The sequence below is a fragment of the Chinchilla lanigera genome, unplaced genomic scaffold, assembly GCF_000276665.1.
Source record: "Chinchilla lanigera isolate Chin_1 unplaced genomic scaffold, ChiLan1.0 scaffold00024, whole genome shotgun sequence".
Lineage (NCBI taxonomy): Eukaryota > Metazoa > Chordata > Mammalia > Rodentia > Chinchillidae > Chinchilla > Chinchilla lanigera.
The window spans coordinates 5,152,197-5,170,066 of NW_004955425.1; the positions used below are offsets into that span (position 1 = coordinate 5,152,197).

The 17,870-nt window shown below is 34.2% G+C and overlaps 1 protein-coding gene across 6 annotated transcripts in view; it reads left to right on the top strand.

Annotated features, from left to right (window-relative positions):
* The window catches only part of Atad1 (ATPase family, AAA domain containing 1), a 62,472-nt gene that overhangs the window by 34,090 nt on the left and 10,512 nt on the right, over positions 1–17,870 (top strand). For all 6 annotated transcript variants that reach the window (XM_005385882.2, XM_005385883.2, XM_005385884.2 and 3 more), the window contains 5 exons: positions 486–606; positions 3,680–3,880; positions 10,030–10,136; positions 14,858–14,947; positions 17,405–17,455. In XM_005385882.2, the coding sequence (XP_005385939.1) occupies positions 486–606; positions 3,680–3,880; positions 10,030–10,136; positions 14,858–14,947; positions 17,405–17,455 (570 nt within the window). The remainder of the gene's footprint in view (positions 1–485; positions 607–3,679; positions 3,881–10,029; positions 10,137–14,857; positions 14,948–17,404; positions 17,456–17,870) is intronic.

Consider the following 17,870-nt stretch of genomic DNA (forward strand, 5'->3'; position numbering starts at 1 on the left):
TTTTTTTTTTTAAGTTGATTAAGATTTTCCTTGTCTGTGTCCCCATCCCCCTTACTAGGATAGAACCCAGTACTTTTTTTTGGTGGTGGGGGGGGTTAGGGTCTTGCTAAGTTGCTCAGGTTGGCCTTGAACTTGCTTTAGCCTCCTGAGTAGCTAGACTTATAGGTGTGTGTCAGCATGCCTGGCCTTTCGTCTTTTTTGAAAATGTATACCCTACTTACTACTTAAAAAGATGCCCCCTAAATTTTTACAGTTTTATTTTAGATAAATAAAAGTAGTCCAGTTTGATGGATATAAACCTTAATAAGCCTTTTTATTGTTATCATGAAAAGTTTTTATTCATGTTAACAAATAATTTTAACCTTCTATTATTTATGTGTAATTACCAGATTATATAGTGGTTTCCCGTTGGGAGTGGGAATATACTTTTGCTTTTGTGAGTGTACATTACTTGTAAAGTTTCTGTTGCTCTTATTTTTTGCCAGGTTACTTGGAGTGATATAGCAGGTTTAGATGATGTTATTACAGATCTGAAAGATACAGTCATCTTACCTATCAAGAAGAAGCATTTGTTTGAGAATTCTAGGCTTCTGCAGCCCCCTAAAGGTATGTATAATATGTACATACTTACCTGAAACATAAGTCTTGTAAACATGAAAACCTTTAACTATTATATAACTGATTTTTAATGAAATCAGATTCTAAGAGAATGCTTAGATCAAGTGAATTATTTTATAAATATTATTTTTAAAATAATTGTTCATTGTTCTGCTTCTGAAATTTAGGTAAATTCTTTTTCCTGCAGTTACATGTCAAAATAATCTCTAGTTAGAGCCCCATTTTATTACTTATAAGTAAATTAAAATTTAGGAAATTAAGATTTAAAAAAAATCCAAAGTCACAATATATTCTTCCCCCAGGCTATCTTTTTGTTGTTTCACAATTCTAGTGTTTTTTTTTTTTCTTCTAGTGATCTACTTTCAGACTGTAGTGATTCTTTCTTGGTGGATGAGGGGTTTGGAGATGGTCATACTGTGTAGCTCGGGCAGGCATTGAACTCTTCATTCTCTTGCCTTACCCTCCCTAGTTCTGGGATTACAAACATGCACCACCATGCCCAGCTCACAGCGAATCTTTTAGGAAATACTGAACTGCACATGAACTGGAAATGATCACACTCCTTTTAGGGGGTGGTTTTGGGGTTGAATCTAGAGCCTTTGCACTGAGCTATATTCCCAGACCCTTTTATTTTTTATTTTGAGGGAGGGTCTCTGCCAAGTTGCTAAATTATCCAGGCTAGGCTTGAATTTGTAATCCTTTGTTTTAGCCTCCCAGAGGGCTGTGATTACAGGCATATTACAGTGCTACCAACCCTGCTAAGTGCTACTATTTGTTTGAAACTTCCTTATTTGTAATTAGTCATACTTTGAAAACCTTAGAACTTAAGAGTTGAGGTGTTTTTATGTTTGCATTTCTAAATGTAATCCTTTTATTCTCTTTTTTTTTTTTCTGGTACCGGGGATCAAACTCACAACCTCACACTTGCCAGGCAGGTGCTGTGCCTCTGAGCTAAATCCTCAGCCCCCCTTTTATTCTTGTTTATGCAGACATTAATCATTTTTAAAGCTTGTTAGAAGAAATTCAGATAGTGCATACATGATTATTTACAGAGAGAAAAGTTTTAAATTTGATACAAATATATAAATATATATATTTATTCCTTGGCAGCATACATTCTACATTAAATTGTGAGTTCACAGTAGTGAAATAATAATTCTAAGTACCTGCAGTCAACCATGTGTTTCCAGCTTTAAATGAAATGACATTAGATTATTACTCTTGTTTGTTTTGTATGTTCATCCAAACAAAAAGTGTTACTAGAAGGTTCAGATTATAACAGATTTAAGTAAATGTTTAGCACCTGACTGGACTTAATTAAAAATGGAAGACCACTTGAAAATATTAATGTGTACTGGCAAAGCTTATGGCTTGAAATTTAAAACCAGCTTTAGAGACAGATATAGTGGTCATGCTTGTAATCTCAGCACCCTGGGAGGCTGAGGCAAGAGGATGACAAGTATTGAAAAAAAATCAGCTTTAGAAAAGTTTAGTTTAAAATTCAGTTAGTTGATGTTGTAACTTGAATCTTAAACAATTAACACTGGTAGGAAAATTATGTACACATGAATACAAGTTTGGACATTATTTTGAAATGCCTGATAACAAAAAATAAGTTTGGTAATGTTATAGAAACAAGCTTGAGTTTTTTACTTTAAAAATACAGAATTTTATATTGGGACTTTTATACAAAATATTTTTCTCATTTTGAATTTTATTTTTAATATATTAGGAACATTTTAGATACCTCAGTGACCTCAGTATACCATTTTTATATACTGTCATTCTTTAAGAACTATGACAGGAGGGGCTGGGGATATAGTCAGCTGCACATGCACCTGCCTGGAAAGCACAAGGTCCTGAGTTTGATTCCCAGTACAAAAAAAAAAAAAAAAGAACTATGACATGAGAAGAGTTGAACTTTGAATGAAGCAAGTATTTTAAGACATCTACAAATTGGACTTGGAGGCACACACTTATAATCCTGGCATTCTCGGAGCTTCAGGCAGGGGGATCACAAGTTTGAGCCTAGTCTGGACAGTTTGGCAACTTATGAGACCCTGTCTCAAAATAAAAAAGGGCTGGGGATGGTGAAGGCCATGAGTTTAATCTCTAGTACTACTAAAAAGATACATTAGCTGTTTTGTTTTGTTTTTTTGAGCAGGGTCTCACTATGCAGTTCAGGCTGGCCTTGAGCTCACTTTGTAGCTCAGGCTGGTCTCAAACTCGCAACGATCCTCCTTCCTCAGCCTCCCAAGTGCTGGGATTACAGGTATGCACCACTGCGCCCAGCAGTACTGCTAAAAAGAAAAAAAAAGTCTACAGATTACAGTTTTCATCAGAACTAAGTAGATTATTTATAAACAAGCTCACATTTTTATTATTATATTACTTTAGATAATGTGACTCATTTCAGCTGAGAAAGTGATTTTGAAAATGTTTAGGACTTCAACCTGTTTAGATCTTTTATGTGTTGAACGTATTACCCTAAGTTGTATTTAGCAGTAAATTGCTGTCAGTGGTGACTATAGGTTAGTAACACAAATTAATTTGGAAATTAAAACAAGAGTGACTAATAATTTCTATATTCCTTTTAAGAAAAGATTATTATCCATTTAGAAAAAAATAGATGTCCTTTCAGTTAAAACAACAGCAAAGTGATGTTTACCACTGTCTATTTTGAAGTTATTTATTACCTTTAAGGTATTATCAAGGTGCCATAGTGCTCTCTTAGCTTGTGAAGGTGGAACGCATTAGATGACTTTTCTTGTCAGTCATTGACAGAGTAGTATGGACTTGGATGGTAGTGTTTAATATCCTGAACTGGACAGAGAAGGTGCAAGGATGCTTTAATCTCTAAATACATGTCTTCAGTGACAGTTTAGGACATGGTGACTTTCTTGCTACTACCTTTTTTACTATAAATAGAGTCAGTAAATAATTACATATTGGGAAAGTTTCATTGTGGGCAGAATTAATATTTTTATCATAAACATCTCGTTGTTTTTTTTTTAACATCTCATTTTCTTAAAGGTGTTAATAAATTAACATTGATTTCTAGGTGTTCTTCTCTATGGGCCTCCAGGCTGTGGTAAAACATTGATTGCCAAGGCTACAGCCAAAGAAGCTGGCTGTCGATTTATTAACCTTCAGCCTTCAACACTGACTGATAAATGGTATGGAGAATCTCAGAAGTTGGCTGCTGCTGTTTTCTCCCTTGCCATTAAGTTACAGCCTTCCATCATCTTTATAGATGAAATAGGTATGTTTACCATGTGAGCACTTTAAAAAGCCATTTTAGAGGTGATATTTAGGTAACCAGATTTAGATCCTACTAATAAAATGTGTAACTGGCATCGTAATGTTACATATTTCCATGTTCTAGAATAAGCCATTATCTTCTGTTCATTCTGTTACTTGATAGCCAGGTTTTTCTTCTCTCTCTTACAAATGGTATGTGTGGGCATGCATTACATGCATATATTCTCCCTAGAAGTTGAACCTTATCAACTTCCATGGATTAACAGTTATCCATAGACTTCTAGTGTGTAGTTTGTTGCCCAGCATACTCTTTAATACAGTATCATTAATTTTTATCAATTTAAAAATTTTGAGTTATTTCACCATTGTTTTAATTTGTATTTTCCTGCTTACTAGTAAGTTTGGCTTTTTGATTATGTTGATTAGCTCTTTGGGTTCCTTTGCTTATAAGCTGCCCATTTTTCTTTGGGTTATTTGTATTTTTCTTAATAATTTTTTGTTGATGTTGATTATGATTACATATATTTTCTAGATTGACTTATATTTTTGTTTATGATAGCTTTTTTCTATCCCCCTGGTACTGGGACTCGAACTCACGACCTCACGCTTGTCAGGCAGGCACTGTGCCTCTGAGCTAAATCCCTAGCCCCTGATAGCTTCTTTTTACCATGATTTAAATTTGAGTTTAAGGGGCTGGGGATTTAGCTCAGCGGCAAAGCGCCTGCCTGGCAAGCACAAGGTCTTGAGTTTGGTTCCTGGTACTGGAGAAAAACAAAAACAAAAACAAAAACAAAAAAATTTGAGTTTAGTTACCTTTAGCAATATTTTTCTCTGTGACTTAATGCTTTTTGTCTGGTTTACAAATTCCTTCACTATCCCCATAAATACTTTCTTTTAAAGACATATATAATGCAAGGTAGGAATCTAATGTATTCATTTTCATTAAGATAGCCGATTTATAGAATAAATTATCCTTCCTTATTTGTCACAACTTTCATATTAGTAAGCTAGATTTTAATAGACTATTGATTTTTTTTATGTTTCTAGTATAATAAATTATATATATACATATCTATAATGTGTGTATGTATATATCTTAATTACTGTAGCTTTCAATTACATATTCTTATATGTAGTATGATAGGCTATAGAAAGATAGATATGTGATATATAGATTTGGTTACTTATTTGCCTTTGTATCTTACAAACTTACTCTTTCAACTGTTTTTGGTTTTTGATGTGCATATAGAAGAAAAGAACATATAGCTGAATTTTTGTTTGTTTGTTTGTTTTTGTTTTGTTTTTTCTCCGGTACCGGGAACCGAACTCACGACCTTGCGCTTGCCAGGCAGGCGCTTTTGCCGCTGAGCTAAATCCCCAGCCCCAAGCTGAATTTGTTTTTATCTGTAACTAGGAAGTGTACTTAAATTTTCCTTTATTATGACAGCTGATACATTCAAATTTATTTCTACAATGGAATTTTGTGCTTTTTATTTATCACTCTGGTGGATTTTTAAGTTTCCCTTTTCCCTGATATGGGTGTAGAACTTACATGTTCTCTTTCTTTTAGTGAAACGTTTGGCACACCCACTTAAATTCTAAAGCTAAACATTTCTGCCCTCCTCCAAATCTTAGAATGCTTACCTAGTAATAATTCCAGTAGTTTATTTTCTTAGAATGCTTGCATATTGTCATTTACACGGATATTGAAGTCTTTTAAAATTCTTTCAGTAACTGTTGTAAAGAGTAAATTCTTTCTCTGATCTTATCTCTTAAATGACACAGGATTATTTTTCTCTCGCATTTTAAAGTTATAATTCTGTTACCTTCCAATTTTTTTAAAAAAAAATTCTACTTATTGCCTAATATTTCTAAGGAATCAGTATATCTTTTCTCCATAGTTCTTATTAGATTTTTATGTTGTTTGGCTATTTGAGTATGATTTTTCTGAGTCTGGATTTGTGTTTATCCTGTCTCTCAATGGTTTCTAAACTAAGAATTTATGGCTTTCAGTGCTGTAATTCAGGAAATTTTTCTCAACTTTCTTTGAATGTTGTAATTCTCCAATTGAATTTTTGTTTATCTTTTTATTTAATTTTAAGTCATTTCTGCAGTTCTTGCATCTAGTTCTCTCTCACATTTCATTTCTCAGATGTGCTGTTTTGGTTTTTTATATTTTGACATCCTTGAGAATAGAATAGCATGTTATATTTTAAGTGTTTTTTTTTAACATCATAGTTTAATTGGCAGTATTTTAAATTTCTTGTTGATATACGTACAACTTGAAAAATCATCCAGATGTTGATTAGGTTATAAAAAACAGTTCTTTCCTTGGCTGTATTTAATATCTCAACCACTGCATTTTGCATTCTTTTGATTATATTTAAACTTTAGAGGTTTAGTCAGTTCTTTTTAAAATTTATCCTTTTTGGGGCTAAGGATATAGCTCAGTGGCATAAGAGCCTGCCTGGCAAGAGCAAGGTCCTGAGTTTGATTCCAGGTACCGAAAAAAATTATCCTTTTTGTCACTATAGTTTGCTCTTTTGTTAAAATTCTGATTTTTTTTATATCTTTAGAATTTTAAAATTAGTGTTTTGGATTGCTCTGTTTGAAATTCTAATTCTCTTATGTTGTTGACTTTTATAGTGGTTTCCACATGCTTACTTTGACAGCACCTATACAAAAGTCATAGTGATTTCTTTGCCTTATGTTATTTATAACATTGTGTTGTTTTTCGGTTTGTATTTTTTGGGGGAGGGGAAGGTACCGGCAATCAAACTCAGGACCTTGCACTTGCGAGGAAGGCACTTAAACCACTGAGCTATATGCCCGGCCCCTGTCTTTGTTTTTTTGAGACAGGGTCTCAGTGTGTAGTTCAGGCTCATCTTGAGTTCACTGTGTAGTCCAAGCTCGCCTTGAGTATGTGGTGATTTTCCTTCCTCAGCCTTCCAAGTGCTGGAGTTACAGGCATGTGCCACAACACTGGCCTAATATTAGATGGTTTTAGATTTGTTTTTATCTGAGACATCTGTGTTACCTCAGAAGATCCAAAGTGGTTTCTTCTGTCTTCTGCTTAAAGCTTCAGGGGCCTCATCACACAGGAGCAATTTTTATGATAATTTTCAGTTTAGGTGTTCCTAGACTAAATGGTAGTACCAATTTAGACTTTGTTTTAGTTACTTTCTCATTCCTGAGATAAAATATCCAACACCGAAAGTTAGAAAAAGGAAGGGTTTATTTATTTATTTTAAAGAGAAGAAAATAATAACAAAATAACAATAATGAAGACAAAAACAGTAAGGATGATGCAGGATTTCAAAACAAGATGATAGGAATTAACAATGGTTGTTATATTACATATTGTTATCTTCAACAAAGTTGCTCAGATTACCAGATGTAAGAATGCAAAATTGATCAAACAATTAAAGACAATAAGAAGTAATTAAAAAAAAGTAGAGATGATACAGAGCTTCATTAAACAAAATGGTAGGAATTCAATAATGATTGTTACATTGCATATTATTGTCTTTAAATAACTTGTAAGGTAAGGTTTATTGTAGCTCACACTTTGTAGAGATTGTGGTTTATAGTTAGCTGGCTTTAAGGCAGGGTGCATGGCAGAGAGGCATTGCAGACATAGTCCATGGCAAAGCAGGGCAGGCAGAGGGTGGCAAGCAGCCATTGACAAGCAGTGACAACGGCAGCCCTCTTTCTGTCCCTTATATTCTATCTAGGGTACTGTCCTTAGGGCAGGTAACACTCATACCCAAGGTGGGGCACCCTCAATCCTAGCATCATATACTCTAGATCCAGCCACCTCCAAAAAGCTCCACCTATGACTGCATGAGGCTCTGGGGGACATCTAGACACAGCCATGACAGACTTTATACCTGTGAAGGGACACCCTGCTCCTCCTACATGGTCCTGTTTTTTTTCACTTGTGAGGGAAGAAATACTTCCTCTCAGAATCTAGACAAAGATAAGCTTTCCTATAACATACTCATAATAGTGAATGGAATCTTTTTTCTTATCTACACGCTCTGTGAGTGTTCTTCCTTCCGAGCTTCGTGGCTTCAGTTTACGCGTGGATATTAGCAGTAAAGTAGAACCTTTCAGTACCATACATTCCCACTTGTATGCATGACAGTGGCATAAGCGCCTCAAGGTCTTCCCTACCCTTACTTTCAGTTCCTATCCCCGCTAAAATCCAGGGTTTGTTTTCCTTTCTTCTTGTGGTGTCAGATCTTTATTAACCAGTTTTTGAAAGTAGTAGATCTTTTCAGAAGAATTCCGATTTATAGAACTAAGCAGAAATTAAAGTTCCCATATATACAATTTCCCCTGTTACTGTGCATTAGTGTGATTCATTTGTTGCAATAAGTGAACCATTACTGTAGTATTAAGCCCATACTTTACCTTACGCCTCATTCTCTGTATAGTTTAGTGAGATTTGACAAATACTTAGTGTATACTGTGTACTATTACAGTATCATACAGAACAGTTGAACTGCCTAACAGTCCTCTGTGCTTCACCTATTCATCCCCTCTCTCCTAACTTGCAAACTCCTGGCAGCTGCTGGTCATTTTACTATCTGTATTGTTTTGCCTTTTCCAGTATGTCATGGAGTTGAAATCATAGTCTGTTGTCTTTTCAGACTAGCTTTTTCACTTAGTAGTATAATTTAACGTTTCTTTGTACCTTTTCATGACTCGACTACTTCGTTTTGTTGACAAATAATATTCCATTTTAGGGATAGACCAAGATGTCTTTATCCATTCATGTATTGAAAGATACCTTGTTTTAGGTAATTATGAGTAAAACTGCTAATAACATTCATGTTTAGTTCTTTGCATGACCATAAGTTTGCATCTTAGCTGACTATGTCAGAGCATAGTCACTAGGTCATACGTAAAGCTACCCTTAGTCTGAGTCGTCGTTAGCAGTGTATAAAATTGGAGTCGTCATTAGCAGTGTATAAAATTTTATACGTATTGTATAAAATTGGAGCTTTGGAGGAATATCTATCATATATATTTGCTGTTGCAGGACTATTATGTTTTGGTATTATGCTTTTGCTGGGGTTACTTCTTGAAAAATGTTGTTTTGAATCTTGGACCTAACACATTGTAAAATATTTTCATGCCATTTGGGTATATTGTAATTGGTAAACTTTGTGGTTTTAATGCTAAAATATGACAATTACTTAGAAATATTAGTGATTTTTAGATATAAACAACCAATGAAATTAAAGATTATTCTAGAATATTTCATTAAGATATTAACACCTTTCAATCTTTCCATTTTCTAAAAGGACTGTTTTTCCCCTAAAAAAAACCTTTTTATGTTCACTGTAGTTACTTTGGAAGACAGAAAATAGTATCAGAGAGATGTTAAATTTGTCCCTCAGTCCATCTCTGAGAGAGAACTGAAGTTTTTGTAGCATTTTGGTGTTACTTCACTAAAGGCTTTTTCTCATGTGTAACTTACATACAATGAAGGTTATTACATGTATGGGTGTTTCTTTAATTGTTGTTTTTTGTGGTACAATACTTGAGATTGAACCCAGGGAGTGCTGAGCTATACCCCCAGCCCTTCGTATTTTATTCTGAGACAGTTTTTGTCATGCTGACCTCAAACTTGTGACCTGTGTAGTTGTGATTATAGGCATGCACCACTATGCTTGGCTAGTACACGTGTTTTAAACTGTTATTCTCCCCTACATTTTCCTATTTAATTGTATTTTAGACAGTTTCCCATATCATTTTTTTTATTACCAGGAAGATGTATGAGGAAAGAGAATGTGAGTCTATAAGTAAGAATGTGGGGTTCAGGTAAACTGGAAAGGGAGGGACAGAGCACACAGGCTGTCCTCCAAGATGCTATTTTACCCTTTCCCAGCCTCCTACTGCCAGAGCCTTTATTTCTTTTCTATATATTAACAGGAATGTGTTTTTAGGAAAGAAATGAAGATTATGAATTGACTGTGTTTTAATTTGCTCAATAACTTACTAGGATTGTAATGTCTTAAAGGTATGGTTAACCCCTTCTTGTAATCTTCCATTAAATTGTAAGCTTTTAATTAAATGATTTAGATTATATGCAGAATAAATAATTCATTAATTTTTAAAGTTAAGGACTTTTCCTTTTAGACTCCTTTCTACGAAACCGTTCAAGCTCTGACCATGAAGCTACAGCTATGATGAAAGCTCAGTTTATGAGTCTCTGGGATGGGTTGGATACTGATCACAGCTGCCAGGTATTTCAACAAAACTTGTGTTGCCCCAAACTTGCATTGTTTGTATTAGTACAAGGTTTAGTGGGCTACCTATACTTTTGTATAAAGTTCTTTCTCCTAATTTTTATATTTATCATTAATTGATGAGGATCCAAAAGAATATAGTTTGTGTAAATTATCCTTTTTAAGGGCTTCATGTTTAACAAAACACTAATAGATTGCCGGTGTGCCTGAAACAAATGCATTGACAGAGAGAAAACCAGAATCAGGCCTGTCCTAAGGTTGAGAAGCACTATGCCAAGGAAGAGGAAGTGACTAGTCTCTGTAGGTGTCTGTACGTGATTTCTTTCTCTTTGGTTTTTTATCTGGGACTCTTAATGTGTCTTTACTATCTTTACTCTCAGTCTTCCTACCCGTATCTTATTTTCATTTTATTGTGTTCATTAGTTTCGTTCCTTCCTTTAGAATTTCACTTTTGTGCAAAACAGTCTTCTATTTCAGTTTTGGTTCTTCCCCCTAGAAGGCTGTGAAAACCCCATCTAAGTTCTCTTGTGATGTCTCCAAAGGGAAAGCCAGCTCTCTGGCTTCTCACTTTCACTGACTGAACCTCCGAAGATTCTGCTTTGTTGCCAGCTCACTGCTGTATTTTGAAAGAAGATTTAATATTGACTTGGCATGTTTGTTTTTCTGCCATATTGTTGGAAATGCAAGTCCTAAACCTACTTTTCCATTTTTTTAATGAATGACATGCAAATGTTAATATTCTCTTGTTTTAACCTTAGAAGATATTTATTATTTTGTAATCTTCTTTTGCTCTGTAAACGTAATATATATCAATACTCACATCTTTTCTTACCACTTTTCCTTTTCAGTGATGGGATGGAGCCCCAGGGCCGTGCACATGCTATTCCCCCAGCCGTGTCATCACTGTTTAATAATTCGGACACTTTCATTTAGCCATTGTCTTTTCATTCCCTGTATTTTGTCTCCTGTAGGTATTTTTAGGACATTATTTATATTCTGTGTCTTCCTTTCACAGTTTGTGTTTCTTTGTAACATCTTCCAGGTGATTTCTTTAGCTCTTTTTTTTTAGTTGATGATTCTCTGTTCATTTGGAGCTCTTCTGTTATGAATGGAAGCATTGAACTACTTATTGCAGTTTTTTAAAGTTCTAGCAATTCTTTTAGATGATTTTTCAAGTCCACCAGGTCCATTTTGAGGATACTTGCTGGTTGCTTATGTATCTAATTGTTTTAGAAATCAGAGTCCTGGCATTAACTAGCCGTGTTGACCTTGGCTACATTTCATAATTACTATATATCTGTGTAAAGGAACAAATATCTATAAAAAAAGGTAGAATATTCTCCACTCCAGAATAGTTGGAATTGGTCTGAGTAAAGTGCTTATTAAAGGTGCGTGGCATATATTTTATTCCTTAAAATATGCTAACATACTTTTTTATAGTTTACATTCAATAATTCTAAGACAACTGTTCATACATTTAGTTCTGTCATTTGTTGTTTGAGTTTATAGTGTGTGTTTTTATGATTTAGTGGAAAACTTCTATTTGGTAGGACTTCATTTGTGAATTCTTTGTATCTGTTTTGGAGGTTTGTTTCTCTAAGGAAATTTTATATTTGTCTTCTGCCAGATTATTTTTTTCCAACCAATAAGTAGATACAGATTCAAAATCGCTCTGTGTTGACTGTAGATATTAAATATCAGGAGTTTTGTGATCACTATTCCCACCCCACAAGGCCTACCTCTGCTGAGTAGGTTCTAACATGTCACCACTTCACAGTGTGTGGTACTTCATGAGCCTTGCTTTATGTAGAATGCTGCTCATGAGGCTTCCTGGTGACCTGCAAGGTATTTAGAACACACCCTACTTTCTAGGATCTGTGTGGTATGTAGTCATTTCTCCACTGCTTGCCTTCCTATGTAGAGGTTTTACTGCTGGTCTCCCCCTAATTCCTTTATTTGCAGACTTGTGGATGAATTTGTTTGAGTTTTTAAAAATGCTTCATTATTTTTACATGTTTTGTTGTCAGCAGGTTTAAGGGTTACATTACCATAAATCAAAAGTGAACCACATGATTCTGAAGAAGAACATAAAGTCACATGACCTCCTATATCACTTTTATGGAAGTATAGTTTTTTGTTTTTTGTTTTTTGCTTTTTTTTTTTGGTTTTTCTCCGGTACCAGGAACCAAACTCACGACCTTGCGCTTGCCAGGCAGGCGCTTTGCCCCTGAGCTAAATCCCCAGCCCCCGGAAGTATAGTTTTATTGTGAGAAAGCCTTTAGCTTTGTTGAATGTTTAGAGAAGAAAGCACAATGTAAATTTACGTGGCATTAACAGAAACCCTTTCTATTAATAGTTGGTTCTGATAAATCTGTGGATTTTGTCAATGGGAATTTACAAGTTGCTAAAAACTAATTATCTTCCTGAGCAATGGTATTTAAAGCATTTACATATGAACCAGTTAGCTGTTCTCTAAAATGATGTTATATTTTTTCAGTGCAGGTTGTTGAACCCACAGAGTGTTAAGCTATATTTCCAGTTTCCCCACTTCCCTTTTTTTCTTTAATGAGACAGGATCTAAATAAATGGCCCAGGCTGGCCTTGATCTTGCAATCCTCCTGCCTCAGCTTCCCAAGTAGTAAAGTTACCTTTTCTGTGACTACAGGTGGAACCCAGAAACCTAGCTAGCTTTCCTTGTGATTATATTCACACAGCAACAAATACAGTGAATGATCCAATGAAACCATCACCACTACCAGAAAACTTAATTACTGATGATACATTCTTCACCTTAAAAAATGAGATATACAAGCTAACAATGTTTTTAGGGTACTCACTGGAGAAGTTAAAAATTTTAAGGTATACATTTATATCTGATTATTTTAAATGGAAAATGATAGAATTTTGGGGAGTGAACCCAGGGATTGGCTAGTGCTAGGCAAGTAGTCTACCACTGAGTTACATCCCAGACCTTTTTAAGTTTTCATTTTGAGGTAAGATCTTGCTAAAGTAACTAGAATTACAAGTATGCATGAATGATAAAATTTATCTTCATGTTTTAAGGGTTTTCAAAAACTTTTAACAACTATTATCTAGATGATGCACTGATTTTTGTAGTTTACTAAAAAATTAATGTTATTTACCATTTTGAATTTTAGCTCAATTGTACTAATGTGCTAAATAGAATTAATGTGTGTGTACGAAATAGAACTCATAGTTCTAATCAAATATATGTGTAAAGAGTCCATTTTTCCCCTTAAAATCATTCCTTAACATTTTTACTCAGCTGAAACTACAAGTAATCTGAATCACGTTTGCTTTTTCACGATAAACACCTTTCATTATCCTGTATGTATTCATTGGACCATATTAGGCTAGGTTCATTTGAGTTCTTTAATTGTATCTTTTACCATTCATCTTCCATACTTCCATTTTTATTTTGTGTTAGGCTTTTTTTTTTTTTTTTTAAATCTAGAATGTTTCTCAAAATGTGCATTTTTCAGATTTTTTCAACCACTGCCCCAACCATGGTGCTTTCTGTGATCTCTGTAACTGAATATGGCTAGTCTTTAACAAGTTTCCATATTACTTTTGTTTTTTTTAGTCCTGGAAATCGAACTCAGGACCTTATGCTTGCCAGGCAGGCACTTGTGCCGCTGAGCTATACCTCCGGCTCCCCATATTACTTTTGAATTTTTCTTTTAACACTATATCAAAAGATCCTTACTTATACTCATTATCTCATTTAGTTCATCCATTTAATCATGTTTATCTGACTTGTACATTTGGTAGAAATTTTTAAAATTTTTTGAAGTTGTAAGACAATAACAAGAAAAGGATATAAGCATTAATACTTTAATTCCAGGACCACTTAATTAAAATACAGAATTACATACTTGTATGGAACTAACATTTCTGAAATTTATATTTGTATTTGTTTATTTCTCCACTAGGTGGCAAACTCAGTTGAGTAGTTTGGCTTCAGTGCTATTAAATATCACTGAATGTAAAGAGTAGAAGTAGAATACAAGATCTGGTGGATATTTAGCTTGCTTTGGAGTTAATAGTTCAGAAATTTAAAACTTGAGGCAAAAATAATGTTAGAGAGTGTTCCCAGTTTCCAGCTCATTTCCAGTAATACTAATGAATTTCATTTTGGAGAGCAGATGTGTGCTGTTACTGAGTTACACTGAAGCATTGATGTCCTTCGGAAATATACTTCTTTTTTATTTAAGGCTTCAAACATGCTAGGCAAGTCCGTGCATACCCAGTTCCCTGCAAGCATTTTGATGTTCACTTTTACTCTCTTGCCTTTGTTTAAAGTTGGATTGCTGACAGTGCAATGAGATGTTGTGAAATCTAGAGAAAGATTCATGGTATATTAACATATACGTACATATATATATAATACTATGTATACGTGGAGATTCTCTGTATATTTATATGTATATATTACAGATTTGCAACTGAATAGTATATATTTTAGTTACCACATGTGGAGTGAAATGCATTGGTCTTTCCAGATTACTATTATTTGATTTAAGATTAACTTCAATTTTATCTATAATTATTTGAGTAATACTAGAATAACATCAAATTTCTCATAAAAGATTTAGTGTAAAAATCACCTAATTTTCTTTATCCTCTAAGTCCTAATAATAATGACCTCAGAGTACTATTGATAGATTTAATACCTTGTGTTGTCTTTCTGTGTTTAGGTCATAGTGATGGGAGCTACTAATCGTCCTCAGGACCTGGACTCTGCTATAATGAGAAGAATGCCTACAAGATTTCATATCAACCAGCCTGTAGGTGGTCTTGATTATATTATTGATAGTTAAATATTTGCCTTTTTAACAGGTAACAATATCTGTGATTTTTAAGAGGGGAATGTTTTATTTCATGGGACTCATTTATAACAAACAGGGAAGGAATTGGGGCACATAATCAATATGTTACATTTGTAGCCTTTCAGAGGAGTTTTTAGTTTGTCACTTTTAGATTTAGGAGTACAAATTTTTAGTTCCATTTGTAATCTTTGTCTAAAAAATCATTGATCCCATTAATATTTTGTAACTTACTTTGATCAGCTGTGGCAATAAATATAGTCTCCTCAAGTTAGTGGTATGGCTTCTGTAAAATTACCCTGATGAGCTGTTTGCTATAGCTGTAACCTGTGGTTCATACTTAACCACTGTATTTGAAAATTACCTCATAAATCAGTGAGGAGATTCAATATAGAATATAAATTTTATTTAGCATAGTTAGTATTTATTGAGCAATAACATGTGCTAGATACTTACTAGGCTTCAGTGATTAGAACACGGCTCTTTTCCTTCCAACTCTGTTGCGGGAAAGCAGACAAATACTGTAAAATGTGCTTTCTAAAAGTAAGTGTAGAGAACTGTGAGAGCCTGAGATGTTGACAGAAATTTCTAATTCTGCCTGTGGACTCTGGGATTCACAGAATCTGCTTGGGTTTGTGCCAGTATAGGAGGAACCTGACAGGCAAATGAGATAAGGAGAAGGTTTCCCGGCAGAATGGTAAAGGGAATGCAGTGTGGAGGCACACTTTATGCGTGATTTTTTGGGGTGGTTCGGTTAGGCCACCAAGGAAGCTGCATGGAGATGAGGCTCCGGAAGGTGGAGCCGCCTGGTTTGTATGAACTTGGTGTGCTTTGCACAAGAGTTTAAAATACTTTGTAAGCTTAATTTTAAGACAGTTTAAAGACAGTTAGTTTATCTTAGTTTATTTGAAACCTAAGATTAATGATCTTTATCAGTAATTCATTTATGTTCTAATAGACAGCTAAGGTTTATTGATGTGTAGTATACATCAAGTATTAGTTACCTTGTAATTAAATAGAAGACAGATTTTTGATGTACAGTGGTATAGAACACAGGGTGCAAGATGGAAAGTAGCCTTTGTTAAAGTTATAAATTTATTTGGTTTTTTTTCGGTACCAGGAATCAAACACATGACCTCGCGCTTGCCAGGAAGGCACTGTGCTGCTGAGCTAAATCCCCAGCCCCTAGTTGTAAATTTAATATATTGTGTTTTAGCAAAATTAATTATAACTGGTTTCACCAGATTTGTTATAAATTTGTATGCAGTTAACATAGAAACTAGAATTTTGTTACATCTTTTTCATTCTCATTTTAAGGAATACACACAGATGTTGTTGTGGAATTTTTGTCTTGCGTAACTACAATGTCAATTTGTATTATTAATCTTACCTTAAAACATTTTTTCCAAGTAAAATACCCATTAACAAAAAGTACTTATTGGTGATCCCATAACATACAATTTAACCTTCCTGCTGAACACACTTGAATTGTGGGAACAGTTTGCTTTTGTTTTTCAGGTGATTTGGTTTGATACTCCTTGTCAGTGGTTATAGGAACAAGAATGGTGTCAGCCATGATAATTTAAAAACCATTCATACTTACTGTATATGTATGGTAGTCTATAAAAGTTAAATGTAGTTTTTGATTTCAGGTGTCATAAGAGGCATCATTGTTGAGAAATTAGACACTAAAAAGAAATTCACTGATATTTTTTAACAAAAGTTGTGTGTCAAAACGGAAGAATTGAAGGTTTATTGTTATTGTATCTTACAGTTACTGGTAAAAAAAATCTTGTGGAAGTTGTAAATTTTATAAATTCAATAAGTGAAGAAAAAAATGAAGATTGTAGAGCTATATTGGAAAAACATTTTACTCTTAGTTATTTCATTCTCTTACTTAATAAACATTAAAGGCATATTATTTCCCAGTCCCTACGAGAGTCAGCGGTGATAGAACTTTAATTTGGGGTGGGGTTGGTGGTGTACACCTATAAACTCAGCTATGTGATAGTTTGAGGTGGGAGATCATGAGTTTAAAGCAAACCATGCCCAGTAGGACAGCCACAGATGGTTACTCTAGAGTCTCAAATCAAGACCTTGCTTTGACCTCTGTCACAGTTTTGTTATTTCATATAGGTATCATCAGGTAGTTTAGAAAAGAAGCAAGAGTAGGAAAGCAAGTTGATCCTTATTTATTTATTCATTTATTTATTTATTTTTGTCTTTTTGAGGCAGGGTCTTGCTGTGCAGTTCAGGCTGGCTTTGAGCTCACTTTGTAGCCCAAGCTGGTCTTGAACTCGCAACAATCTTCCTGCCTCAGCCTCCCGGGTACCAGGATTACAGGTGTGTACCACCACGCCCAGCTAGTTGATCCTTATTTTGAAAAAATACACTAACTGGAAGTTATTCTGGTTTTAGGCACTAAAACAAAGAGAAGCAATTTTGAAGCTCATCTTGAAAAATGAAAATGTAAGTAGAAAATTATGATTTTTTTCCCACATGCTGTACTTTTGTTTTTCTAAAATCATTTTAGAGGGAATGAAGAAGGAATCTGAGAGCAATGTAGCTTTGAATTTGACCTACATTGGTATAAAACTTTTGGCTGCTCATTTAACTTGGTGACTGTGATGTATTAGAGCTAAGTGATTTGTGTATGTTTTTAAAGGGCTGTATGTTTTGTATCTGTAGATTAAAATTCTCTTGATATTTTTCAGACCAGGCTATGCTTATAGAAGAATATTTACCTTTGTAAAAAAGAGGGTTTTTAAAATTTGTTTTCACTTAATTGCATTGTTTTTGTTGTTGGAATTTAGATTTTAGAACATAATCAAATCTTCGATAGCTTTGTATTTAAAGGTTTTTAAAAAATAGATTATCTAGTCAC